The sequence below is a fragment of the Coccidioides immitis genome (assembly GCF_000149335.2).
Source record: "Coccidioides immitis RS genomic scaffold supercont3.1, whole genome shotgun sequence".
Classification (NCBI taxonomy): domain Eukaryota; kingdom Fungi; phylum Ascomycota; class Eurotiomycetes; order Onygenales; family Onygenaceae; genus Coccidioides; species Coccidioides immitis.
Window position 1 is genome coordinate 8,311,883 of NW_004504310.1, and position 25,947 is coordinate 8,337,829.

A 25,947-nucleotide genomic window follows, 5' to 3' on the forward strand; every position below is an offset into this window, starting at 1 on the left:
ATCTCCAGTCCATATTTTGTTATTCTAGCGGAAGGTCAAGTTCTCCATAACCGCCTTTTGCCTCGTACGTACCATGCATGGCAGGTTTCTCGGTTGCGGGCTATCTTGCAACTGTGGTTGGCAGCCACGTGCGGCTATCACAGCTGCTGCGGATCGGGAACCCCTTCGACAAGCAGGCGATGAAGGACTACTTGTACACATCCCCAGAAAGAATGGTTCTGATTCTCTATGCAAGGGGTATCACAAGGATCCATTCCACATGAATAAGGCTGTATCTAATCTTATAAACTAATATTGGATCTAGTTATTTCAGACACTGACGTCCATTTTTTTGTTGGTTTTTTTCTTTTTTTTTTTTTTTTTTTCTTGCTTAGAGAACTGTCAGGCGAGAAAGGGTTCTTTATAGTTATATTCATTTATTTGCTCCTTTAGATATTTAAAACAATCTACACTCACAACAGATGTTATCAATAAGTCGCTCTTCCTGCATGCATGTCACCATACCCAAAAGCATATCTGCTATCTCCAACGCCACTCTGTCCGTGGTCATAGTCCTGCCATGCCTCAGTTCTATAAGGATTGTCGGTTGAATATGGATTCCCATGGATCCCGTAGTAATAGGCTGAGTTGCTGTAGGGATACGGACTCGAATAGTTGTAACCCTGCATGTTGGAAGTGTTGCTGTTGTAACATCCACTGGTATCGTCTCTCTGTGCTGTAGGCTGGGGCTCGGTGACCTGATCGGTGGCCGAGTAGTTACTAACACCCCAGCCGAATACTTTAGTAGAGCGAGGAGGTTTCTCGGTTGAGGGTTGATCTGAAAGTGGGATCGTTCCATTTGCGCCGTCGTTGGCCTGGTTGAAATCAACAATAGCGGATCGTGGGTCAACCTTGTGACGACGGAAACGAAAGAGCGATCGGAGGCGAGAGCCACCGGACTGGGAAGTTTTGATCGTTTCACGGTGGTGCATATAGAGATGCTGAGCGATGATCGATACTAGGAACAGAAATCTTGTGGAAAGGAGTTAGTATTTTCAGTCAGCTGCCCAATGATTAACTCCGAAAGGCACTCACATCCCGATAATGGATACTGCAAAAACGCCTTTCTGCAGTCTGCACGCAGATTTCAGACTGGGCATGTATATCAGCTGCTTTCCATCTCCCGTCCCAAACCCGCCAGATCCATAACCTCCGGCGGGCTGGTTTGCGTCGCCGTTTCCAATAGGAGTGTCAACATGTCCAGTGCAAGCTTGTGTACCATCCCGGGCCATAATTGCGATTGCGATAAAGCCGGCTGTGAAGGCAAAGTCTAGGACCATAGCCACGCCCGCAAAGAACGGAATGCCGCCAATGCTGAGGGTGAAGATGGAGGCTACAATGGCGTAGAAAGCGGCCATGCCAGATATGCCCTCGACAGCTTTCACCCACCTTTGGATTGCTAGGTTATGGTCCGCAAGCACGGCAAGAAAATAAGAAAATATTCCCAAAACAATGACCGAGACGCATAGCTGGAGGATACGGAGAATGAAGTTACTGATACGGATCGTACGGGCAGCGGTCATGACGAGCGGGCTGACAGGGTCAAGGACGCGTTTCAAACTCGTTTTGACTCAAAAAGCTCGGCGATAGATATAGAACCGTATGTTGATAGAGGAGACGATTGAAGAGCTGGAGTATTACACTGATAGCTAAGTTTTTCGCTCTGCTTCAAGCCTTCTTCGCATGTGCCCAGCAAGCGCCACCCGCTCTCGCTCACCCATGGTTGTCTCTCCCAATCTATGATGTCAAAGTTGCCTGTCACTCCCAATTATGTCAGAAGACTGGTGGACGGTTCATTAGTCAGAAGCAACCAGAGTTCGATACCCGCCTCGAATATAGCGGAGAATCGGGAGTTCAAAGCGTGGTCGTCAATAGGCTTGTATAGCTGTTTAATGCAGGTCGAGAGCCCGGAGTGACCGGGGGAATGGCCGTCTTTGTGCAAAAGCCAGGTTATTCGCCAGGAACAAAGGGTGGAAGCAGCCACACTTTCAACGAAGCTTGCCGAAGGTCCCCGTGGTCTCTGCTAACCTCATCCGAAAATGGTCGTAAACAGTTTCGCCTTTAACTGGCCCTGCGCTAAGATACGGAAGGGCACAGGAGGTATTGCCTACTATCATCAATCCCTACAAGATGGCGCAGGCGATGGAGGACAGCATCATATCCGGATATTTCAAGTGCCTTTATCTCTGCTTTGGTAGTAATCCATTGCAGACATGTCAGCCCACGGTGTATATAGAGAGAGACCTTAATCATCCAGCTTCGGGGCCATATATTGACCGTAACAATAGGGAAAACTGGGGAGTAGCATCGAAAACCGGGGCTGGGGAGATCCAACTCACATTGCAATCTAATTTGCGCGCAGAAAAAATGTCCACACATAGGGGAACTTGTGTATGTACAAATTCTCGTCCGGCTTGACTTCAGTCCTCCAGCAGATCCGCGATATCTCTATCATCGTCATCCTCCCTGCGCCTCTCCGCCTCCTGCTCCAAAAACTCCAAGAACTTCCTCTGCTTTCTTCTGGCACTTTTGCCCCACTGAGGAACGGCACTGGACGCACCCCCATCGTCATCGTCATCCTCGCTCTCGTTCCCTCTTCCATCACGGAGATCATTTGCGGTTAACATGGCGCCTCCAGCTTGTTGGGCTTGGGCCTCTGCCTGAGCTTCTTCCGCTTTCTCTGATTTGGCGACACCCTTCTCGAATAACCTCCGGAACCCTTTATCGAGGTAGGGACGGAGGAACATATATCCGCCGATTATCCATACGAGGCGAATATAATCTCTCACGGTGAGATTGGAGACGGAGTTGGAGACATTGGTGGTAAAGTTCGTGTACCACGTGTGGAGGACGGCGAGAAGTGGGAAGTCGGACATCGCGCAAGAATCGGGAGGAGTACGGGTTCAACGAAAGGAGAGTGGGCGGTGGGGGTTTACGGCGCGAAGGTACAGCAAACAGCGTGCAAGGACGAGGACGAAGAGAGATGGTGGACGTGCTCTTTTCAGCCTTTGGTTGCCCTTATTTTCCGTTCTGTTTCTTTTTCCTTTTTGGTTTTTTTTTCTTTGGTCTGTCCTTTTTGCTCGGAGCTCCGGCAAGACGGAAACGATGGAGCTTTGACGTCGTGGGCTAAACTCAACCTGGTTAGTTTGTTAGTGACTAAGCTTATGTAAAGTCTGCATATTGATCTAACCGTAATTGGTTAGACATAATGTGGCTATCTTGGTCAGGTGACTGACGCGAAAACCGCGCTGACTAACGAGGTAAATGACCACATCGCGTACGGATGCGCGGCATCCTGGATGCACCAGCTAAATGGCATTGAGGGGATCTATCTATATTTTCTATATACATTCCATTTCTTGCTTTTTTGACGTTATGGCGGTTGGGATGGAAAACCTGTATTCATGTTGTTGTGTTTGTTTAGTTTGTGTCTAGATCACGTGACTGAGCTGGCGATCACGTGAGAACACGCCCGCATAGCTGCTGACAAAGCGGCTGGGACGGTGGATGACATAACCAATCAACCAATGGATCAATCAATCAATCAATCAATCAATCACATCGCGTACGGACACAGGAGCCATCCTTGGCTGTCAGGCCGGGTGAGGTCGGATAGGCTACGAAATGGCGGCTAGCGAGATGGAAGACCGACAGCTTGAAGAGCGTGTGAGTAACCAGGTCCACCTTTTCTCAGATATGTAACCTTTGGACTTTATGTTGACCTGGATCATATAACGTGTATCTAGCGACTGAAAGCCGAACTCTGGAAGGCTCTCCGCCGAATGGTGCGAGACCAGGTCGACGAGGAGGATGTCGACATCACGCCCTCATTCCTCATTGCAATGACTGAGATGGTGTGGGATCGCATAGGTGGGTAGCTGGTGCCTCGTCCTTTTTTGCTCTTGTCGGCTCCAAACTGATCGAGACACAGCTGATACAACAGACGATCTGATCATGTTTGCAAAGTATGTCCGATGCGTTTCCTTCGTGTCGACTCACCTCCAAGCTCACGGTGTTGGTTAACCCGTGTTGTTGTTCTCCCTTGCTAGGCATGGACGGCACGCGCAGATCCAGCCTTCGGACGTTTTGCTCCTTGGAAGGCGGAACGCGGGCCTCGAATCGGTTCTGAGGTTGTACATGGATAATGATAGGCAGCATGGAGTGTCGGAGGAGCAGCAGCAGCAGCAGCAGCAGAAAGCCAAGGGCACCTCAGAACGAAATTCGCAGCCGGGACGACGGAAAGACCGAGAAGACACCGACCGTGACGACGACCTTGACCTTTCCGAACGCGAAGGGGATATCTGGGACCAATTCCCTGATTCCACCAAGGATACGCATGGCTAATGGGAATTGGCTAGCCAGTCAGCTTCGGCATGGATAAATTATTTTGATTGGGCCTGAGAACCACAACTAGGAAGGTCACGAAGTCATCCTGGTCTTCATGTCAATTGGCGTCTCGAATTTCCAAGGAGGAGAAAGCGATGAACCAAACCCAAGCAACAGTGGACCGTCGGCCGAAATGCTGTGTGGCACATGTACTTATGCAGCACACCGTATGATTATCGGCGCTTCGGGAGTCGTTGTGAGACACGCGGCTCGAGGGCATTGAGACCATTGAAGCTATACGAAATAGCTATAGAGTGGAGCCCACTGAATGGACTACGCTCAGCGGAAATACGGTTGCTGAAGAAGCGCTATATCTGTACAGATTATGTACTGTAGTAGCATATATATCTCTCACAACATCGAGATTGGCGCCCATCTATTACAACAATACCATTCAGACTCGCTCAGCTTTTTTATCTTGACCAGTCATCTGTCAAAAATCGTTTCCCGGACTAATTCAATGCATCCTCTTCAGCCCCTCGATCATGCCCTTTATTTCAATGACATTTACTCGCCCGCCACCGTCCATTCTAGCTAGAGCGGCCTCTTGTATATCGGGCGGGAAAGTCAAAAATTGCTCAATTAGTTCCCCATCTACGAATCGAAACGGCTCTTCAGCCTGGCGGACACTGCTTTTGAATGCACGGTATTTATTGAAGGGTATCTCCCCAGGACTCGCAACGAAGTCGGCAAGGGCTGACTGAAGGCGCATCAATGTATCTTGTGCAGACGGAGAAATAAGGCCGAAAAGGTATATGGAGCCGTCCACCTAAAGAAGTTGAGATTAGTCACGGCGGAAAGGTGCAATGATTGAAATGGGATGCTGAAGGAAGTATGCATACCGTTGCTAAAAAGGCTTTGGGAATCACGGGCGATTCGGGAGAAGTCTGGAGATCCATAGGGTGAATCCTATTGACCATCTCGCCCAGCCGAAGTTCACTGGTCACTTGCATCCGTCGTCTATCGTCCTCCGTGACGCCTGTTGTGTCCCTGTTCAACACGACCAAATTTCCCTCTGCATCGGCTACAAGAAATTCATTTTCCGCCACTGGCGCCGCCGCCGTGGTCCATAGCGTTTGGTAGTGACGCGCAACTTCTTTAAGTGTGTCTGGTTGACCCCCTTCTCCTGCGTGGTATTCCACAAGAGAAATGCTTTTCATTAAATCCGCGACAGCGATTATATTACCGGTGACGGAGATATCCACAGGTGCCGTGGATGTTCGATAGCTAGCTTCTTTTTCGATTTCGAAATTATAAAGATTTCCTTTCTTGATATTTAACACCACAACCTACAATAAAGTCAGCTTAGATGTAGCGAGGATATACTAGATGACACAACCGTTTTCATAAGTGCGGCAACAATCTTATTGTTGATCATTGCTAGCGCTCTACACGCGCCTCGGACAGGAAAGTCACATATCTTCCGCAGCTCGCGATTCGTGTCGACATCGAATACGAGTATTCTGCCCTTCGTACGGGCCTCGGCCTCTTCCGGTGTATCCAACACGGAAGTACCGACAATGAATATGTCCCTCGGACGACTGCTGCCCATCTGAGCGTTAGAGCTGGGATGCTCGGTTCGTATAACGCACTCAACGAGCTCATTTGGGTTCAAATCAAATACGCTTAACTGGCGGAACATTATTTCATCAGCAAGAATAAAATGGCTCTTCACTTCTTCCACGTTCTGCACCAATGTTCTTTGGATGGTTCCGAGTCCAAAAGCCCGCTCAGTAGAGGAGTATGACGTCCTTCGAACGGTTTCGTTGATCATTAGTGTCTGGATTTGCGTTGTGCGTTCGGCGTCCACGAGCGCAATTTTAATGTCATCTGGAGTTGCAACAGCGATGGCTCCCGGGTATGCTTCCGCATTGAAGTGACAGATACGGGTTGCTTTATCTGAGTTAACGGCTGAATAAACTATCCTGTCTTCGGATGCGTATATCAGACTGGGATGATCGCAGGTCGCGAAAATATTGTAAAGTCCGTCTGCTCGGGGCAGCAACTTGAACACCGGCGCTTCCGATCCAAGTACAAGCTTGTTGGCATCGGACAGGGAATAGTTCGCTACGTTGAGGGAGAAGGAAAAGACACTGCCATCTGCCATAGCAACGAACAGTGTTGGGGCCCGATCAGAGAACATACAGGCGACTAGCACTGACCGCGGAACGGCATCTCCTGGCTCGCCAAGGGTTTCGGTATGTCGAATATTCAGGCCTGTCAGGTCGATAATGGTGACTTCGGCTGACTGTGGGAAACATAAAATACACGCCTGGATAGGCGATGATGTGAGCGCGACACCAGAGACCTGTTTGTCGGCTTCGAAAGTTTTGGTGCTAGACATCTTTATATCATCGCCAATGTCAAAAACCATAAGCTTCTGGCCGCCTACCATCAATACCAAATGTCGATCGTTGGAGGAGGCAGCTGTTATTTTCCGACTCTCGACTGCAGACCATTCCCATAGTGTCATTCGGCTTTCAACATCTGTAACTCTTGCCCCGTGCTCTGTAACTTGCAAAATGCGGCGACTGGGGAGGTTGGCAGCATGAATGGTGGGTTCTCCTAATAACAGCCCGAGGAAGTCATCCTTCTCTTCCACTTCTCCGTCAGGAGAGAAATGAAAAACCCTCGATTCGTCCACAAAAGACAATAGTAGGGTATCGCAGAATCCCTCCGGACAGAATGCAGATAGGCCCCATAAATCAGTGATATGCTCCATGGCTCCAAGGACACCCAGATCTTCCATTCCGACACCACTGCGAACGCTTCTTAAGCTTCCGTCGCGAAAAGCTCCAGACCCAGTTACGATTCGGGCTTGCCCCGAAGAGAATTCGTGGGTAGGAGTTTCACCTCGATTACCCAGGTCCATTACAGTGAAATCAAGAATTGGGCCGATATTGGACAACGTCTGAATGATTTCAAACGAACCTTCCGTGATCCTGATTACATGGGAATCACCCTGATGCGAGCCTAGGAACACCACGCCACCACCGAGATGTACGAGAGCTGATGCACGAGATGTTTCTCCTAGTAAACCAACCTTCCAACTCTGCACCGCGTTTGCAGAGTTAAGGATCAACATGAAGAAGAACAATCTGCCGTAATCATCAGCTAACAGCCATCTCTGATTATCCAGTTGCTCCCAGGCCACGAATATTGTATTATGCTCCAGTGGCCGCGTGATAGTTTCATTTTTGACAGTATCGATGTACTTGATAAATTTCTCCCCTAGGATAAGCACTCCACCTATACATCCTCGATTAATAGGATTCAAAAAAAAGAGAGGGAGAGAAAGAGGCCGCTACCATTGAGAATTCATTGGGGAAGTAACGTACCAAGAGGCAAGGGAACAGGGACCAGGATATCAGCCCCCAGCTCCAAGTCATCGTAGAGGTCATCTACATCTCTGAATTCCGCGGCGCTAGCTTCACCTCCAGGGATTCCTCGGGAGTATATGAGATCTCTCAGTTTGAGCTTCACCTTCCCTTGTGTGTTTTCGTACAGAATAGCTATTCGCGGGGGTTTAGTCGGGTCATGATGCAAAAACGCCGTTGATCGAACGATCAGCTCCTCAATTCTGGTCTGAAGTGGTTCTCCCAGGTACTCGCGCTGCTCAGATGTTCCTGAAGAACGACCCGCTGATGGAGATGGCCGCTTCAGGGGCTCTTGTGCGATTGGTATGACCGAGATTATGCCTTCGTAAATTTCCATGGTTAAGAACTTCCCGGACGGATCCACCCATGAGCGATCACCACTCTGGTTATCGCGCAGCGAAGGGTCCGCTATATCTAGATATTTCTGCTCTGTATGGAGCTGACATGTTGATGGGTCCCATGATAACGTGAAGTATGCATAGCGATCCGTGCCAACGAAGAGCAGGTCCGTTGCGGAGGAATGCGATCGCGGGACCTTCTGTAGGACTGAGATTTTGCCGTATATGGCCTTTGCATGCTGTAGCGAGAGACCATCAGGGGTTGGCAAGTAGAATTCGAGGCGATTGGATTTTCTGTCGTTGGTAAAAGGTTTAATCAGTTATTGGCCGTCATTGACGTGTCCGAGCCAGCAGGTCGAGGGGGAGATGTCTGTGGGGTGGGGACGCACGCAACAACCAAACAATCCTCCCCAGGGTTCATAAACTGCAGCTTGATAGCATTGTCAACACTGCTGGCATGGTGGAGGGGTGTAATATATGCCATTGCGATGCGATCAGCAAGCAGAGGTTAGGGGTGTGGTGTCTGTGGATTGGCGGAGGCTGGAGCACAGCTTGGAGCCAAACCTTGGGACAAGAATAGTAGTAGGATCTGTCAGTTAATTCAGATTGAAAGCGTTTAACATTTCCCTGTCATATGAGCCCCATGCCAATGGAAGAGAGTGTTGATTCACTGGGGTGCAGTGTGGATCGTGTGTTCCCATGTTTGTTGGTTAACTTGTTAGTGATTGAATGCCTTTTGGTGGTTTGAGAACAGTGGTGGTGTGACGCAAGTGGGCGGCACTCTTTTTCAAGCATGCTCTCACTCGCGATAAACCTTTCTCGCGGCAAGCTCCAAAGAATGGCATCCCATCATCGCCGTCAATCCTCTGAGGGCATTCTCGATCTTTCCGGTCGGCCCTTACCCACAGCCTCCCAGCATCAGCATCGTCATCAGTCATTGTTTGAGGGTATTATCAATTTCTCTGGTCCTAAGCCCCTTGGCTGCGGATTCAACGCGCTCACGCTCAATGCAGATTTTACAGCATTACTAACCACTATGGCAATACTAGCAGCTCAAGGGATGGATACAGTCACCCTTGACTTGTCCGCTATTCCTATGACTTTTCGCGGTCTGAGTTATCAAAAGATACTCTTTTATGGAGTACACTGGAATTCGATGGAGAGCAGCTGAGTTGTATGTCGTTTAAGTACTCTGTACGGAGTAGTAGTGGCAGGATTCCCTCAACAGGATAGTTGGCTACAAAGTACTCTGTACGGAGTACTGTCTCCCACAATCTGTTGCCACTAATCCTTGGTGTTGGTCAATCAACACAGCAATCACTGGCGGATCCGATGACAAAAGAGGGCTATTTAAAAAAAGCAGAGTTGCAATGATACTCGCAGTCCATTCTCTAATTCTCCTCCTCGGCAATGCAACACATCATAACAAAATTTGAAGTTTGTCAGCGAAGGTCAGCATCGATGATCATGGCATGACATGTGTGTGTGTTTGGGTGGGGGAGAGATGGAAATAGGGCTATCAGCGTAACACACATATATAGAGCTCAACTACACACTGGGGCGATACTAGCCAGTCAGCCGAGTCCTTCGAAGTTGTTCGGAATGCATCAGGACAGGTCATGAAAAGTGGTGAATATGGAGCCGACTTGAGGATGAATGGTGAGCCAGCTTATGAAAATGCAACAGTAGCTGCCTCATGCCCACTTACCGTGGGGATAAATATAGTACAGTTCTAGCTAATCATAATGATGCTATAAAATCATAATATAACCGCTCTGATTGAAAGTGCTTCTATTGTCAGGTCGGTATGTTATGCTGCACATACCATCGTCTTTTCTCTGTATAGAGAAAATAATTCATTCTCTAATGTCATCAAGCCCAACTGAATGGCTGCTCCGATACTCCGTATACATTTTATAACATTGGTCTATTGGTACCACCACCAGATGGATATCTCAACGCGAGTGATCTTTCAAGTACTGATACACGACGGAAAAGTCCTTGCCTTTGTGGGCGGCTTCCGTGGAATCATAGACCTCCTGGGCCTTGCTGGCCAGCTCCAGACGGGTTCCGGCCTCATTCGCGGCCTCGACAGCGAGTCTGAGATCCTTCTTCATCAAACTAACACCGAACCCGCCCGAATAACCGCGCGAGGCGGGTGCAGTCTCTACGACACCGGGAGCGGGATTGTTCACCTCGCTGGACCAGCTCCTACCGGTAGAGGAGTTGATCATCTGGCCCAGGACCTTGGGATCCAGACCCCACCTGACTCCAAGGTTCATGGCCTCTGCCGTAGCGATGTTGGTGATGGCGAGGAGGTAGTTATTCGCTAGTTTCCCAGAGAGACCGGCGCCTTGCTCCCCGAGATGCCATACCTTCTTTCCCATGAGGAGCAATACCTTCTCCGCCTCCTGCACCAGCCCGGGAATCTGCGACGAAGCGCCGACCATGAAGGTGAGCGTCCCGGCGGTAGCGCCAACCACACCGCCAGACATGGGAGCGTCGACAAACCGGCCGGAGCCTGTCGAATGAACGGCAGCCGCGACCTCTCGCGAGGAGATGGGATCGATGGTGGAGCAATCGATGAAGAGGCGTTCTGTCGCCAACTTGGGCAGACCGTCCTTGAGGATGGTGTGGAAAACCCCCTTGACGTGTTGCGGTTCGGGAAGGCTGGTTATGATGGTTTCCTGTCAGGCACGCAATCAGCGAGTGGACTCCTTTCAGCCTGGGTGGGAGAGAAGGGTGAGTTGGATCGCGGGGCGACTGACGGATCTCCCTGCAAGTTCTCGGGGACTTGAGGCGACCTCTATCCGTTTGCCGGACTGCTCGGCTGTGAATCTCTTTGTCGCATCGGGGTTGGAGTCGCATATGAGGAGGGTGTCCGACTCCGGGATTTTTGCCCGTAGATTTTTGGCCATGGGGTAACCTGGGATGCGGGCGGTGAGTTTTCCAGGGAGCTTGACGAGGAGGACGGCATTGACAACATACCCATCTGGCCTAGCCCGATGAAGCCCCAGGTGGCATCTCGGGATAGGGTTGTCGAGAACGATCGGGCTGAAGAGCGAAGGGGAAAAAGTAGTCTCCGCACGGGGACCGCGAGGGGTGCGATGGCCATTGTATGAGTAGGAGTGGGCTATAGGACTCAATGCCAGCGGGGTTCGGTGCTCTCGGAGACTCCGACAGTACAGTATATTGTATCTATCTGTTCATATACTCATATATATGATGACCGGAGTGCAGCTGTCTCTTCCTGGTCTCTTTGTATGTAGCTGCGGACAAACTCTCCCCTGGTTTGGTCAGTTTAAACGCACAGCTATTCCCGGCTATAGCCGAGGGGGGCGGGGAAAGCGAAACATGGGGGAGCTTCGGCCACACGGCTCGCCGGACGAAATTTTCCGGGGGTTGCGTGGGAGAAACAGTCGAGAGACGGGGGGAGAGTATAACTAAAGAGAAAACGAAAACTCTGTGTGTGTGCGCGATAAAAGACAGGGGAGTGAAAGGGACAATGCACTCCGCACTGCATACATTTCATGAAACATCGCATCTGGCTGAAACTCACACGAGAGAGAGCTGACAGGGAAAAAAAAAAAGAAATGGTTTTCTCCAAATACTATGATCACGTGGGTGTTGGAGAGCTTCAGTTGGAACAAGGTTCACTTCACTTCACTTCACTTCACTTCACTCTGATCTACGGAGTACAGAGAGCATGGATAAAAAGTACTCCGTATTCTGTACTCCGGACTCCGTACTCCAGGGTTGATCAAGGGCGATCAGCGAGTTAGTTACTTGGTTGCAGTTTACGGAGCACTCTGTACAGCGTAGTGAGAGTACACCAAGCCAAACAACTCTTCTTGAAGGCGGGTAACCTATGTCTTCACTTGCAGGTGTCTTGCTTTAATTACCCTTGCTTGACTGATGCTCACCTGGAGCTTTTGACCGCGCGGTGGGTTTTGCGAACAGGTTTCACACCCTCTTGTTAGCTCTCGTTGCCCGGACCTCTCCGTCCGCATCGCCCTGCTTCTCGAGTCCGCTCCCTCCCTCGAACAGGGGTTGGCTACGGCAACCCCTCTCGCGTCCACTCCGACAAAAAAGTGTAATTTGACCCAAAAAAAAAAAAAAAAAAATTCCATACATGCACTTGAGAAATCAGTCAGTTGGTTTTTCTTGATGATCACTTTGCAGAGTACTCCGTACTGGAGTAGTTGAAATAGTTTAATACTTTTATGTGGCATATACTTAAATTCGATTGCTAGTGAAAATAAAGAATTTTTGTTGGACTGGATGGTATAACTAACTAGCTAACTAGTTAACTTACTTTAGGGGCTGCTGCACTGGCACCCCGGCGGACTGTGTTAAAATTGCTGCCTGGATGGCTGCTCCCAAGCCCATTGGCCTCTGTGACTTTTATTTTTAGCTTTATTTTTTTCAGAATGATGGCGGATATGGTCATCTCTCAGAACCTGCCGCCTTTTTTCCATCGCTATCCAACTATTCGGGGATCGTTAGATCGATCGCTCTCAGAATGGCGTCCTCAAAGGAAGCCAAGCCGTCCTCCGACGAGCCCGAAGGGAGGCCACCGTTTGGCAATTTTTGGGTTCGTCGCTTGTCGTCGTGCCGAACACGTTGATCCTCAAGTCGACTGACTCTATTGCAACAGAGGATCTTGTCGTATGGCAGCCGACTCGACTTTGCCTTGATGGCGGTTGCCGCGCTGTGTGCCGCCGGAACTGGCGTGGTATGCCACCGCGCGCCTGCTTTGAGTCGAGCCGATATGATGGTTAACGATCTCGTCGGTGACTAGGCTCTTCCGCTGATGAATATCATTTTTGGTCAGTGCGGTTAAATGCTCTCCATGTTTCAGCGAACTGCCAGGCTGACAGCCGGTGCTCCAAAGGCAAACTCGCCGCGGACTTCACCGGTTTTTTTGTACCCGATTCTGGAACCACAGAGGACCAGTTCCGGAACAGCCTTAACCGCAATGTGTACGTCATCCCCGTCTTGTTACCTGATCTTTGTGGAGGCCTTATCTGCAAGAAGGTCTGCCGGTACTCTGAATGTTTGTGCTGTTTTCACGAGTGCTGTGATTAATTAGCCGCTTTGAAGGTTGTATATTGTCTACCTCTTCATCGGGAAGTTTGTGCTCGGCTACATCTCCCTCGTTGGTCTCTCGATCGGCCCCGTGATGTTCTAAACCCCCCCAAGTCCTGCTTGACTAATGGGCCAATAGTTTTGCATTCGCATGGCGGGACTCAGAATTTCTGCTAATTTGCGACTTGCATACATGTCTGCTTTGTTCAAACAGCGCGTCAGTTTTGTTGACAAACTTCCTGTTGGACGGCCAACCACCACCATCACAACGTCCGCAAACCTCATCCAAGCAGGCATCGGAGACAAGCTCTCGATACTGGTGCAATCACTGACCCTCGTTGTTGCCGCGTACGTCGTGGCTTTTCGTTATTCTTGGTCGCTGACCTTAGTCTCCAGCTCCGCCCTGGTATTCATCATGGTCGTCTTTAGTATCACGGTGCCTATCTTTCTTGGACTTCAGAAAAAAGTCGACTTTGCCGACGAGAAGGCATCGTCCGTCGCTGCAGAGGCCCTTGGCACCATGAGAACCATCGTCGCCTGCGGTGCCGAAGCCCGCCTGGGTGCAAGATATGCCGAGTGGATCGCCGAAGCCAGAAAAAGGGGATTGCGGATTCCTCCGGTCATGGGAGTTCACATCAGCCCTGCTAACTTCGCCATGTATTGCAATTTTGCATTGACTTTCTGGTTTGGAGTGAGACAATATTCGAGAGGCAACGTGGATGATATAGGTCAGGTCGTGATGTAAGTCCGAGATCATACCACAACGTACCGTCTTCGGCTTCGGCTTATAAAACCAAAAGAGTTATATTTTCTGTCCTTGTCGTCGTGTCCGCTATATCGATGATTGCTAGTCCGATGATCGCGATATCAAAAGCGATAAGTGCGTCCACTGCCTTTTTCGAAGTGCTTGATGCACCCAGTCCCAACACCTCAGGGCTGAAAGAACCGGAAATTTCCGCATCAAGGGATATTAAGTTTCACGAGGCGGTGTTCTCTTATCCAAGTAGACCCAATGTGAAGGTATTGAATAAATTATCACTCTGCCTTCCTGCTGGGAAAATCACGGCACTCGTTGGTGCTTCGGGATGTGGCAAAAGTACGATTGTTGCGCTTTTGGAACGTTGGTATCAATTGGACGATAATCTTGAGCCGTTCAAGAAGTCCTGTGATGAAGAAGATTCGGATCCCGAGGATAAAAAAGCCAATAGCGATGCAGTAACGCCAAACGGCGGCACAATTACCCTTGGCGACACGAATATTGTCGATGTGCACCTTAAATGGTGGAGATCCCGGATTGGTCTCGTTCAGCAGGAGCCATTCTGTTTCAACACTTCAATATACCAGAATGTTTCATATGGTCTTGTTGGATCCGAATGGGAGGGTGCGGATGAGACGACAAAGCGACGCCTTGTAAAAGAGGCTTGCATAGAAGCTTTTGCGGATGAGTTCATCAACAAATTGCCAGAGGTCAGTGGAGCCCTCTGGTGTGGTCTGAGCCTCTACTCTGACATGCTTAGGGCTACGACACACTTGTCGGTGAAAATGGAATGAAACTTAGTGGCGGGCAGCGCCAAAGACTCGCCATTGCGAGAAGCATCATCAAAAAGCCCTCTATCCTTATCCTCGACGAGGCAACGAGTTCCATCGATGTTCGAGGTGAACGTATCGTCCAAGAGGCTCTTGATCGTGTGTCCAAGAATCGAACAACTATCACAATCGCACATCGTCTATCAACCATCAAGAAGGCAGATAAAATTATTCTTCTCAAGGGTGGGCAGGCAATGGAGGAGGGAACGCACGAGGAACTCCTCGCACAAGGAGGGCTCTATCATGCTCTTGTTAAAAACCAGCAGCTTGAAATGGATGACAGTCCCAGCTCTCCCCTACCAGTTATAGAAGATGTTCTAGAGCAAAGTGTTTCCAATACAAGGACATCCGAGAAGCAGACGGATGATTCTCACGGTTTGGAGGTGAGCGAAGAAGTTTATAAGCCGAGATCCCTTATTCGTTCCGTGGGCTTGTTTCTCTGGGAACAGGGAAGGCTGTGGTGGCTGTATGCATCCGTCATTATTGGAGCTGTTGGGTGTGGTGGTAAGTTTGGAAATCCCTACCTGCCTTAGAGCTGCAGTACGAGGCTGGCTCACGCGAAGATAACCGCATTCCAATATAGCTGCATTTTCGGTCCAGAGCTTCATCTTTGCGCATCTCGTGGAAACATTCCAGCTTACTGAGGCCGCTGCGCTGCGAGATCGAGCAAACTTCTGGGCGCTTATGTTTTTCATCCTTGCGATTGGAGTTTTTTGTTTCTACTTTTTGTTGGGATTCTCCTCTGCCTCGGTCTCCACGGTGGGTTATTTCTCGTTCTGTGTTAACTTCTCCAAATGTTTTCTAAGCGTTCGCTCCAGCACATCGCCACCACCTATCGCCAGGAATACTTTGAGAGTATTATTCGCAAGCCAATCCCGTTCTTCGATAAAGAAGAGAATTCAGCTGGGGCTTTGACAGGGCGATTGTCCTCGGATCCGTCCCAGCTCCAGGAGCTTCTAGGACCGTACATGGCCTTTCCGCTTATATCATTGTTTAATATTTTTGGATGCATTGCCATATCCTTCGCTTTTGGATGGAAACTGACTCTTGTGTCGGTGTTTTCTGCATTCCCACTGATAATCCTCGCTATGTTCGTCAGGGTTAGATATGAGCTTCGGTTCGAGCGGCTGAACGCAGCAGTGTTCGCGGAGAGCTCCCAATTTGCGTCTGAGGCCATTGGTGCGTTTCGCACAGTCACATCACTTACACTCGAAGATTCCATCAATCAAAGATATGCCGCCCTTCTCCGCAGCCATGTCAGGGCTGCATTTTTGAAGGCGAGACATGGTTGTTTGGTATTTGCGGCCTCAGACAGCTTGGATCTGGGATGTATGGCATTATGTTTCTGGTAAGTCTAGGTTTTGGTCAGCTCAACCTCTCTTGCTGAGGCAGGATGTTTCAGGTACGGTGGTCAACTCGTGGCACGTGGTGAATACGATGTGGTGCAGTTCTTCGTGGTTTACATAGCCATTATTCTAGTATGTATCGTATCTACCTCCCTTGAGGCACCTCTAACAATGATAACAGGGTGGCCAAGCCTCCGGCCAATTTGGCAGCTTAACTCCAAGTATGTGTCCTGGACCTTTTTTATTTTTATTTTTTGGTTATGTTTTAAAGAAAAGGAAAATTCTGGATGTGGTAGGACGACTGACATAGAGGTACGAAGATATGGCGCAAGCATCTGCGGCCGCCAATAGGATAATAAGCCTCAGGCCCTCGGAAAGCGAGGCCTCTTCGGCGCCTGATGCGCGTGTTGAATTTGAAGGGGGTGCCAGAATAGAGTTCAAATCTGTGAGCTTCAAGTACCCAACGCGAGATGTCCCTGTTTTCAGGAACTTAAACTTAACGGTAAATATCACATACCTATAAACACGCTTGTGATGAAGTCGGATCTAATTGGCCTATAGGTTGAAAGAGGACAGTTTGCTGCGTTTGTTGGACCTTCTGGTATAGAATTGCATCCTACAGACTGGCTGCCATTTATTTGTTAACATTATTTTAGGCTGCGGAAAGACATCTATCATCTCCATACTTGAAAGGTGAGTATTTATGCGAAATCCTTTTAGTATTCGATCCCTAAGCACGTTGAACAGATTTTACGATTACCAAGCAGGCTCTATTTACATTAACGGAGTTGAGCTGCAGACTTTGGAGATGAAGAACTATCGTAGCGCTTTATCACTAGTTTCCCAAGAACCAATCATGTATCAAGGTGCTTTTGACGGCCTTACAGAGACTCGTAGTGTGCGGAAACTGACTTTATTTTCCTAGGTTCCATCCGAGATAATGTTCTCCTGGGAGTGGATCGGTCAACGGTAACCGACGAAGAACTATACCAGACATGTCGGGATGCGGAAATCCACGATTTCATCCAGTCCCTACCGGATGGTATGTGTTATAGCCTTATTCAACGAGCACGGCTAAGTGAAAAGTATAGGGTATGCGACTGAGGTCGGAAATCGTGGCCTTTCTCTTTCCGGGGGACAGAAGCAGCGCCTGTCTATTGCGCGGGCACTCATGCGCAGACCCCATGTTCTCCTTCTTGACGAAGCTACCTCCAGCCTTGACTCTGAATCCGAGAAACAAGTCCAGGCCGCGATCGAGCGGACGGCGAAGGGTAGAACTGTCCTCGTTGTTGCCCACCGCCTGGCAACGGTCCAGAATGCCGATGTTATCTTTGTCTTTGGAGAGGCACGTGGAGATGGGGAGAAGGGAGACGAACGAAAGGGAACAGAGATTGTGGAATACGGCGACCACAGGTCCCTGATACGAAAGCGAGGCGTGTATTTTGAGATGGTGAGATCCATATCCTTTAAGCTCCCTTCGCATGTTCTCCGCATTGTTGCTAACCGATGCGTTTTCGGGGTAATTTATTTAGTGCGAGTCCCAAGCTCTTGACCGCTAGTAGCTTGAGCCGGGAAAGATTGGGGATTAAAGTCCTGTCCTTTTAATATCTGAACATGTGTTACTAGTATGAGTATATAAATAAGCAATTCCACACTTTATATGGAGCAATGGGTACTGTCACCATTTGGTAGTTCATCTGTCTCTGTGGGGAGAGAGTACTGCCTTTGGTACATCGCCATCCTGCCGAGTAGGAGGTTTGAGCGGACATGGCCCTTGGATGATATGAACCGCTGCACTTTGTTTACAGGGAAAACAGTAACCATGTTCTCCAGGTCACCTAGGTTTTGCTTACATTCTCAACCACTACACCTACTGATTGAACACGCGCTATGAATGGGCAAAAACACACAATGACCTGATCACATTGCTCATGATGGCGGAGGCAGCAGTAGGTGACACTCCAAAAGCAATAGTCTAGTGCATCCAGAATGGGCGGGAATCAATGCCGTGCAGCATTATCTATATTATGTTCAATTCAACAATGTCACCAGCCTTTGTAAGGTGTTATCACTGAGCAGTGAGGCTGCCCATCTAACACTGAAAGAGCGCCCAAGGCCACAGGAGGTGATTGGGTACCCTAGAACCCTGCTTAGAAATGATGGACAAGTGGGAAACCAGGCTCCTTGTAATCTCCAATGTGCAATTGAGATGACCGGGGGGTGCAGGTGACACAGCTCCAGCCAGTCACCCTCATCAAAGTGCCATGCTCAGCAACTTAGGATTCTTGTGTTGGGAGACTGATTGAACCAGGTCTGCAATCCAGGCTGATCTGGAGAAAGCAATCATGGTAACAGATTCAGCAGTAGTTAACTAGTTAGTTAGCTGCCGCTCCACAAAAGTAGCTAGGAGCAAGTTAAGTTGGTTAGTTACTTAACAACTAACCTAGTTAATCAGGCTTTGGGGTAGCATGCGTCGCAAGCCTCCCTAAAACTCAGTATCACAACACTCAGCACATAAAGGATTAAGTGCACTCCATCCAATACTCTATGAACTGGTCAGCCCTATCACCAAGCATCACTGTGTTGATCCATGTAGAGAATTGGTTCAATCACAGCTGCTATTGTGGCCTGAGAGCAACTTCTTGGGGGCTCTCATTGTCTACTGTGTAGAGCATCTCGCCCATGTCACTTCCAGATGCCTGAGAGACAGCAATGAAGCATATGTGCTCTCTCAATCTAAATGCTTTGGGGCCCATGAAGCTGCTGCGGCGTTGAAGACATGCAGAGCCATATCCAGCACTCTCTGCTACTGGAGTCCGGTCACAACTTGGCCTCAAGACTGGATATGGCACTTGAATGTCAATTTTACCTCCCTGCAAGGCGAGCCATCCCAAGTGAGTGCAGGAATTCATGTCACTTCAAGACACAATGTTCTTGAGCTTTACAGAGACTAGACCAATAATGATGTTTCACAGAAGTTATCAGTCCAGAGGTTCTACAAAACTGAGAAACAAATACCAAATCTTTTTGTTGTGTATTCATGTAACACTTTGGAATCTTTGGGGTTGAAGAGTATCACAGTGAGTAACAACAGATTGAGATAGTGATCAATAGTTCAATGGTGCTTTGATTGAGCTGGCAGTCTTGCTCTGATGATAAAGGGTTTCCATGCAGATGTAACAGAGTCAGGACAAGACTATAGAATCTTCTCAAGAGTAGCAGAATAAGATACAGTTATACAGTATTACAGAACTTCAATAGTATGAAAAGTAATCAAGATATGAAAGTATCTGATTTAAAGATATCTAGTAGATAAGTAAGAAGATTAATCACAATAAATAAGTTTATCAGATCTCTGGTAATGAGCATTCTTATATACATAATGCTTCTCTGATGATAGTTCCACTAAGCTGTTCTATCTGTTCTACTGCAATACATTTGCTATATTCTTCAATTAATTTTATCATGCTTAGTGCAATCAATCAGCTTATTAGTTCTATTACTGGTCACATGATCTTAAAGTTCTTTCACAACAGTCTGTAATTCTGTCTTGTCAGATTTCATTCAATCATTCTGTGTATTCTGTTGTTGTGCTGCAGGATTTATAACACTTTTACTCTTATGTTATGAATCCTGCAGCACAACAACAGAACACACAGGATGATTGAATGAAATCTGACAAGATAGAATTACAGATTATTACAGAAGAACTTCAGAGTGAGAATCACATGACCAGCAATAGAACTGATAAGCTGACTGATTGCATCAAGCATGATAGAATTAATCAGAGAACATAGCAAACATATTACAGTAGAATGAATAGAACAGCTTAGCAGAACTATTACTAGAGAAGCATCATGTATATAAGAACACTTATTATCAGAAATTTAATAAACTTGTTCATTATAATTAATCTTCTTACTTATCTACTAGATATCTTTAAATCAGATACTTTCATATCTTGATTATTTTTTATATTACTGAAGTTCTGTAATACTGTACAACTGTATCTGATTCTGCTACTTTTAAGAAGATCTTATAGTCTTGCTCTGACTCTGTTACATCTGCATGAAAACTCTTTGTCATCAGAATAAGACTGCCAGCTTAACTGAAGCATTATTGAACTATTAATTACTACTCTAATCTGTTATTACTTACTGTGATACTTTTCAACCTCAAAGACTCAAGAGTGTCACATGAATACATAACAATATTGTAACAAAAATAAGAATATTTTAAGCACTGGATTAAAGAGATGATTTAAGATATAATAGTATTATATTTACATAATTAATGATTGTAGAGTTATTGGCAAAAATATAGAAGTAACAAAAATTCAAAATAGATTAGTGTTATTTTTTACAGTAATTAAAATTGTAATTTCTGTAAGATAGATTTTTCTCCACAAGTAGTGAATATATAGTAAGAAAAATAAAGTGATTATAAGCAGATCAGAAAGATGATTTAAACAGTAGTAGTTTTATATGTATATAATAGATGGTTATTGAGTTATTAGCCAATACATATATTTTATATAGCAAATACTGATACTGACATAAGGTGTAAAAGTAAATATATTTTAACAAAAATAGAGTTTTTCTAAGCAGGTCAGAGAGATAATTTGAACAGTAGTACTTTCATATGTCTACAATTAATGATTGTAGAGTTATTGGCAGAAATATAAAAAAGTAACAGAAAATCAAGTAATTAGGGTTAAAGTTAGGGTTAGCTGTATAAAGCAAATAGTGAGTAAAATATAAGATGCAAAAGTGAATATATTATAATGAAAATAAGAACATTCTAAGCAGGTTAGTAAGATAATTTGAACAGAGATAGTCTTATATCTGTGAAGTAGATAGTAGTAGAGTTATTAGCAAAAATATAAAATGTATAGTTCAAATGGTGAGTAAAACATAAGATGCAAAAGTTGATATTATTTAATAAAAATAGGGTCATTCTGAGCAGCTCAGAGAGACAATTTGAAAGGTGGTATTCTCATATGTGTACAATTAATGGTTGTAGAGTTATTGGCAAAAATATAAAAAGTAATGGAAATTATCTATAGACCAAATAATGAGTAAAACATAAGATGCAAAAATTGATATATTCTAATGCAAATAGAGTTATTCTAACAGGCTCAGAAAGACAATTTGAACAGTGGTACTCTGAAGTCTGTACAATGGATGGTTGTGAAGTTATTAGCACAAATATAAAAGGTAATCTATAGGCCAAATAGTGACTAAAACATAACATTCAAAAGTTGACATTTTTTAACAAAAATAAGATCATTCTAAGCAGCTCAGAGAGACAATTTAAATGGTGGTACTCTTATATCTGTACAATGAATGGTTGTGGAGTTATTGACAAAAATGTAGATGTAATGGAAATTTAAATTAGATTAGTGTCCTTTTTCACACTAACTCAATTTGTAATTTCCATTACATGGCCTTTTTCTCCACAACCAGTAGATGGTTTCAATTAAAATTATCACGAAAAGAATTCTCTCAGTAAGATCTTTTTGCTATTCAAAAATTGTGGTTTAATTTTGTCTATTGAGATTGCAGGAGATGTATAATGTTGTTGTGAATTTGATAATATTTCTGTCACAAAATTTTGTTGAGTTGAAAAAATAATTATTCAACACCAACCTCAGACAAGAGTTCATTTTTGTTGTCAAGATTTCATACTCTAAACCAACTCATGCAAGGGATTTTTTGCTTAGTGGTAGTGACTTTTACCAAAAGACAAAACTGGTCAAAACTGAATATAGTAGCAAAAATTGACAACACCAAAATTGACAACACCAAAATTGACAGCCAAGATTAATGATGCCAAAATTGATGACAGTTAAAATTAATGGTGGCCAAAATTGACAACACCAAAATTAACAGCCAAAATTGATGGCCAAAATTTGATGATGCCAAAATTGACAACACCAAAATTGACAGCCAAAATTGATGGCCAAAATTTGATGATGCCAAAATTGATAGCCAAAATTTGATGATGCCAAAATTGATGGCCAAAATTGACAGTCAAAATTGACAACACCAAAATTGACAATTAAAATTAATAACACCAAAATTGATGGTAAAAATTGACAACAGTCAAAATTGACAGTAAAAATTGATGATGGTCAAAATTGACAACACTAAAATTGATGGTTAAAATTGATGATGGTCAAAATTGATGATGGTCAACATTGACAACAGTCAAAATTGACAATAATCAAAATTGACAGTCAAAATTGATGGCCAAAATTGATGGTCAAAATTGACAACATCAAAATTAATGACACCAAAATTGATGGTCAAAATTGATGATGCTAAAATTGACAGTCAAAATTGATGACACCAAAATTGACAACACCAAAATTGATGGTCAAAATTGATGACACCAAAATTGACTGTAAAAATTGATGATAGTAAAAATTGACACAGCCAAAATTGGCCATGGTGGTCAAAACTGACAACAGCCAAAATTGACAATGGTCAAAGTTGATAGTCAAAACTGATGGCAAACATTTAGAGTTACTTTTCCTGCTGTATCAAGAAAATTAAGAAAGATAAACAAGTACAAAATTTTGAAATTAGAATCAATTTTCATCTCTGCATTAGCTATTGGTTTTTGAATTTCACTGTTGGTGCTGCACTACCAGAATTGATATAGCTGAAGTAGCTGCTCTTTATGATTTTCTTGTGCCTGTCTCTTCTATTCCAGCTGTGCACATTAATATATTTATTCAAATTCTCTATCAACAACCCATGTAAGTAACTCAGCTCTTGAGAAAGTCTGTCTTATGATTACCAGCTCTTAATCTTCTTCTTCAGTCATGGGTATTCCATTCTCTAAATCCTCATCAGAGTCAATATTATAGATGTCTAGAATTGACTAAACACCAGTTATCTCTGAAGACACTTCTAGTATCTTTTCTCTTCTTGTCTTCTGTCATCAGTCCATTATTGCCTGCACAAAAGACTATTTGAAGTGAAAGAAAGTGATTAAATCAGGAAGTTGATACTTAAAGTAATATCTGTTCCCCCAGAAATAATAAAGATACTCTGTCTTATATCTATTCTGTCTTCATTTTCTGAAGCTGGCTTCAAAGAACCAGCACAGTGTTTTCTTTTGATATCTCAGATACTACTTGATTACAGCTCAGTGCTCATCTTTAGTAAGTGGCCAGACTGAGATCATCACAATAAAATAGATAGAAAAACAATACAGTGAGCAACATTCTCTGTTTTTCAGCAGGTTATTGTCTGATATTTAGAGCAATCTATTCTTGTTCTATTATTAAATAGTTATGATGCACTCTGTAAGTTTTTATTAGTATTAGTATTGCAACAAGCATATCATTAAATAAAGTTTCTTACTTGAATAAATGTAATAGATGCAGTTTGATAGTATTAGAAAGATTGTGGATATTGTTGTCTTTCTGCAGACAGGACACTTATATATATAATCTAACTCTGTACTCCAGTCAGTCATGATCAAGAAAATTGTCATAGAATAGAACTCTTGAGCCCATACTTTTGCTACACTTATTCTGCAGAATATATTTCTTTTCTGCTGGAACATATTCAAACTAGTATTTCATTTCTTAAATACAGTTTTCTCTCAGCCAGAACTTGCAGTAAGCTATCTTCTTTTTTTTAATTTTACTTGAAATGTTACTTTCAGATGCTTGTGTTGACAGACTGTACTGGAACTTTGTTATAAATTCTGTGGCACAACAACAGAACATACAGAATGATTGAATAATACCTGACAAGATGGAATTACAGACTGTTGTAAAAGAATCTTAAGGTGAGAATCACATGACCAGTAATAGGACTGATAAGCTGACCAATTGCACCAAGCATGATATAACTGATCAGAGAATATAGCAAATGTATTGTGGTAGAATGGATAGGACAGCTTAGTGAAACTATTATCAGAGAAGCATTATATATATAAGAATGCTCATTATCAGAGATCTGATGGACTTGTTCATTGTGATTAATCTTCTTACTTATCTGCTAGATACCTTTGAATGAGATACTTTTATACTCTGGTTACTTTTCATACTACTGAAGTCCTGTAATACTGTATGACTGTATCTGATTCTGCTACTTTTGAGAAGGCTCTATAGTCTTGCCCTGACTCTGTTACACCTGCACAGAAACTCTTTGTTATCAGAGCAAGACTGCTGGCTCAACTGAAGCACCATTGAACTATTAATTACTACTCAATCTGTTGTTACTTACTGTAATACTCTTTGATCTTAAAGGTTCTAGAGTGTCATGCAAATACATAACACATTGATTACCCCTGACTCAGAAGAGAATACACCTGAGATCTCAGAGATTATGTACAAAAAAAGAACTTTCTGTATCATGTCAAAAAATAAAAATACAATTCCATCTCATGTCAAGATCTAACAGAATATAGGAACTATGTCTGCATTCATAGCACCAGCAGTCAATGCTCAAGATCTTATAAATAGGATCTTGCAGCTTAAACAGATTACTGAGAAACTTGAAGAGCAGAACTGTAAATTGAAAGATTATAATAAGCAGCTTGAGACCCAGGTTATAATCATCTCATCTACCAGACAACAGAAAAAGAAAGATAAAGTCAAAGTCAATCCACCAGAACCTTTCAAGAGTGAGTGAGGAAAACTATAAGCTTTCTTGAGACAACTACACATCTATATAGATATGAAAGGCAAAGAACTTAACAGTGACAAGAACAAGGTAATAATGGCAGTATCATATCTTTATGAAGCAGTATTTGATTGGTTTAACATTTATCTGTGGAATTACTATGAGAAAGATGAAGATAACCAGAATGATGACAACCTAACAGCAAAAACATTATGAATCCAAGGCAACCAACTGCACTAGACAACATGTGAAGAAAACAACAGATTGTTAGTGATAATAATATGTGAATAGTACTGGAGTGAAAAACAAAAAGAGATGGAAGAATCAGACCACTCTTGTCATGATAAATTTGAGTATGAATGCTAATGTGAATTCTACAAAAACAAGAGATTTTGGAAAATGACAAGATTCCTGCATGACTTAGCAGGATATGAAACCTGTGCAGAATGCAGAGACAACAAGTATGTGTGAAGAATACACAAAATCTGGTGTACTAACAAAGAAAATTGCACAATATACAAACAAGCACTTAAGATAATTCTTGTTGATTTGGGAAATGAGCAGGCTGCCACAAATAAAAGTCTGTAAGCCGCATGAATAAGCAAGCAAAACTGTTAGTCACTAATGAATAAATCTGTTATCTCAGAGTTATGGTGACCTTACTTGAATCAAAGTGTGCAATAATCTTAGTGGACTCAGGAGCAACCAGACTATTTATTGACAGAAGATTCACTAAATGAGCTGGCATTGTGAAGTGAATGAAGAAGTACTCTTACCAGTTATCAGAACTGGAAGGAGGAACCCTGAATAGAGTTAAAGAAGAGATATATCTTATTAAGATGAAAATAGGACAACATCACAAGAAAGTGTGTTTTGAAGTGATGAATCTAGAGAACTATAATATAGTCTTGAGATACCCTTGATTGAAATGGCACAATCCAGAAATTAACTGGTGAGAAGAAAAGATAAGACTGACAAACTCTAGATATTCTCTTGAACCAGAAAGCCATGATTGAAGACTCACACTCAGAAACAACTTAAGCAAGATACTGGCTGTAATAAGTCAGATTAATCAGAAGATACCACATGAAGAATGATTAATCAACACTAAAGAAACTCATGAAAACCTGACTCATAATGA

At 44.6% G+C, this 25,947-nt stretch overlaps 7 protein-coding genes across 7 annotated transcripts; 3 read left to right on the forward strand and 4 right to left on the reverse strand.

The window, feature by feature from the left end:
- Positions 1–467: 467 nt before the first annotated feature.
- Positions 468–1,562, reverse strand: CIMG_00039 (uncharacterized protein; the record flags this gene model as incomplete). Its single annotated transcript, XM_001246267.2, has 2 exons — positions 468–1,011; positions 1,075–1,562. 2 exons carry the CDS (start codon positions 1,560–1,562, stop codon positions 468–470), a joined length of 1,032 nt encoding a protein of 343 aa, XP_001246268.2.
- Positions 1,563–2,200: 638 nt separating this feature from the next.
- CIMG_00038 (uncharacterized protein) lies at positions 2,201–3,089 on the reverse strand. Its single transcript, XM_001246266.2, has one exon. The coding sequence runs from the start codon at positions 2,913–2,915 to the stop codon at positions 2,460–2,462; it is 456 nt and encodes a 151-aa protein (XP_001246267.1). The 5' UTR covers positions 2,916–3,089; the 3' UTR covers positions 2,201–2,459.
- Positions 3,090–3,623: 534 nt separating this feature from the next.
- On the forward strand, positions 3,624–4,841 carry CIMG_00037 (uncharacterized protein). The gene is made up of 4 exons (XM_001246265.2): positions 3,624–3,705; positions 3,786–3,909; positions 3,971–4,004; positions 4,089–4,841. Exons 1-4 carry the CDS (start codon positions 3,664–3,666, stop codon positions 4,381–4,383), a joined length of 495 nt encoding a protein of 164 aa, XP_001246266.1. The 5' UTR covers positions 3,624–3,663; the 3' UTR covers positions 4,384–4,841.
- On the reverse strand, positions 4,674–8,876 carry CIMG_00036 (UV-damaged DNA binding protein). The gene is made up of 5 exons (XM_001246264.2): positions 8,530–8,876; positions 7,764–8,434; positions 5,765–7,674; positions 5,268–5,714; positions 4,674–5,194 (listed from the first exon to the last, which is right to left on the reverse strand). Exons 1-5 carry the CDS (start codon positions 8,622–8,624, stop codon positions 4,883–4,885), a joined length of 3,435 nt encoding a protein of 1,144 aa, XP_001246265.2. The 5' UTR covers positions 8,625–8,876; the 3' UTR covers positions 4,674–4,882.
- Positions 8,877–9,830: 954 nt separating this feature from the next.
- Positions 9,831–11,391, reverse strand: CIMG_00035 (3-hydroxyisobutyrate dehydrogenase). The gene is made up of 3 exons (XM_001246263.2): positions 11,129–11,391; positions 10,909–11,066; positions 9,831–10,827 (listed from the first exon to the last, which is right to left on the reverse strand). The coding sequence occupies exons 1-3, from the start codon at positions 11,253–11,255 to the stop codon at positions 10,096–10,098; spliced, it is 1,017 nt and encodes a 338-aa protein (XP_001246264.1). The 5' UTR covers positions 11,256–11,391; the 3' UTR covers positions 9,831–10,095.
- A 1,271-nt stretch (positions 11,392–12,662) lies between these two features.
- CIMG_00034 (ABC multidrug transporter Mdr1) lies at positions 12,663–17,826 on the forward strand (the record flags this gene model as incomplete). Its single annotated transcript, XM_001246262.2, has 20 exons — positions 12,663–12,734; positions 12,798–12,875; positions 12,942–12,969; positions 13,035–13,122; positions 13,244–13,298; positions 13,368–13,576; positions 13,625–13,969; positions 14,029–14,695; positions 14,746–15,319; positions 15,399–15,574; positions 15,634–16,163; positions 16,218–16,293; positions 16,343–16,382; positions 16,482–16,663; positions 16,723–16,762; positions 16,818–16,854; positions 16,909–17,027; positions 17,087–17,203; positions 17,253–17,611; positions 17,694–17,826. The coding sequence occupies 20 exons, from the start codon at positions 12,663–12,665 to the stop codon at positions 17,718–17,720; spliced, it is 3,819 nt and encodes a 1,272-aa protein (XP_001246263.2). The 3' UTR covers positions 17,721–17,826.
- A 6,770-nt stretch (positions 17,827–24,596) lies between these two features.
- CIMG_12912 (uncharacterized protein) lies at positions 24,597–25,022 on the forward strand (the record flags this gene model as incomplete). Its single annotated transcript, XM_004445943.1, has 2 exons — positions 24,597–24,807; positions 24,859–25,022. 2 exons carry the CDS (start codon positions 24,597–24,599, stop codon positions 25,020–25,022), a joined length of 375 nt encoding a protein of 124 aa, XP_004446000.1.
- Between the last annotated feature and the right edge of the window lie 925 nt (positions 25,023–25,947).

What these genes read in the sequence shown, in the direction of transcription:
- CIMG_00038 (XM_001246266.2), bottom strand. Translation starts at nt 2,915, where the DNA reads ATGTCCGACTTCCCACTTCTCGCCGTCCTCCACACGTGGTACACGAAC.
- CIMG_00037 (XM_001246265.2), top strand. Translation starts at nt 3,664, where the DNA reads ATGGCGGCTAGCGAGATGGAAGACCGACAGCTTGAAGAGCGT. An exon ending in ACCGACAGCTTGAAGAGCGT is followed by an intron (nt 3,706 to 3,785) that starts GTGAGTAACCAG and finishes ACGTGTATCTAG; the next exon opens with CGACTGAAAGCCGAACTCTG. An exon ending in GATCTGATCATGTTTGCAAA is followed by an intron (nt 4,005 to 4,088) that starts GTATGTCCGATG and finishes CTCCCTTGCTAG; the next exon opens with GCATGGACGGCACGCGCAGA.
- CIMG_00036 (XM_001246264.2), bottom strand. Translation starts at nt 8,624, where the DNA reads ATGGCATATATTACACCCCTCCACCATGCCAGCAGTGTTGACAATGCT. An exon ending in GAGGATTGTTTGGTTGTTGC is followed by an intron (nt 8,435 to 8,529) that starts GTGCGTCCCCAC and finishes TACCAACGACAG; the next exon opens with AAAATCCAATCGCCTCGAAT. An exon ending in CCCTGTTCCCTTGCCTCTTG is followed by an intron (nt 7,675 to 7,763) that starts GTACGTTACTTC and finishes GAGGATGTATAG; the next exon opens with GTGGAGTGCTTATCCTAGGG.
- CIMG_00035 (XM_001246263.2), bottom strand. Translation starts at nt 11,255, where the DNA reads ATGGCCATCGCACCCCTCGCGGTCCCCGTGCGGAGACTACTTTTTCCC. An exon ending in CATCGGGCTAGGCCAGATGG is followed by an intron (nt 11,067 to 11,128) that starts GTATGTTGTCAA and finishes CCCGCATCCCAG; the next exon opens with GTTACCCCATGGCCAAAAAT. An exon ending in GAGAACTTGCAGGGAGATCC is followed by an intron (nt 10,828 to 10,908) that starts GTCAGTCGCCCC and finishes CGTGCCTGACAG; the next exon opens with GAAACCATCATAACCAGCCT.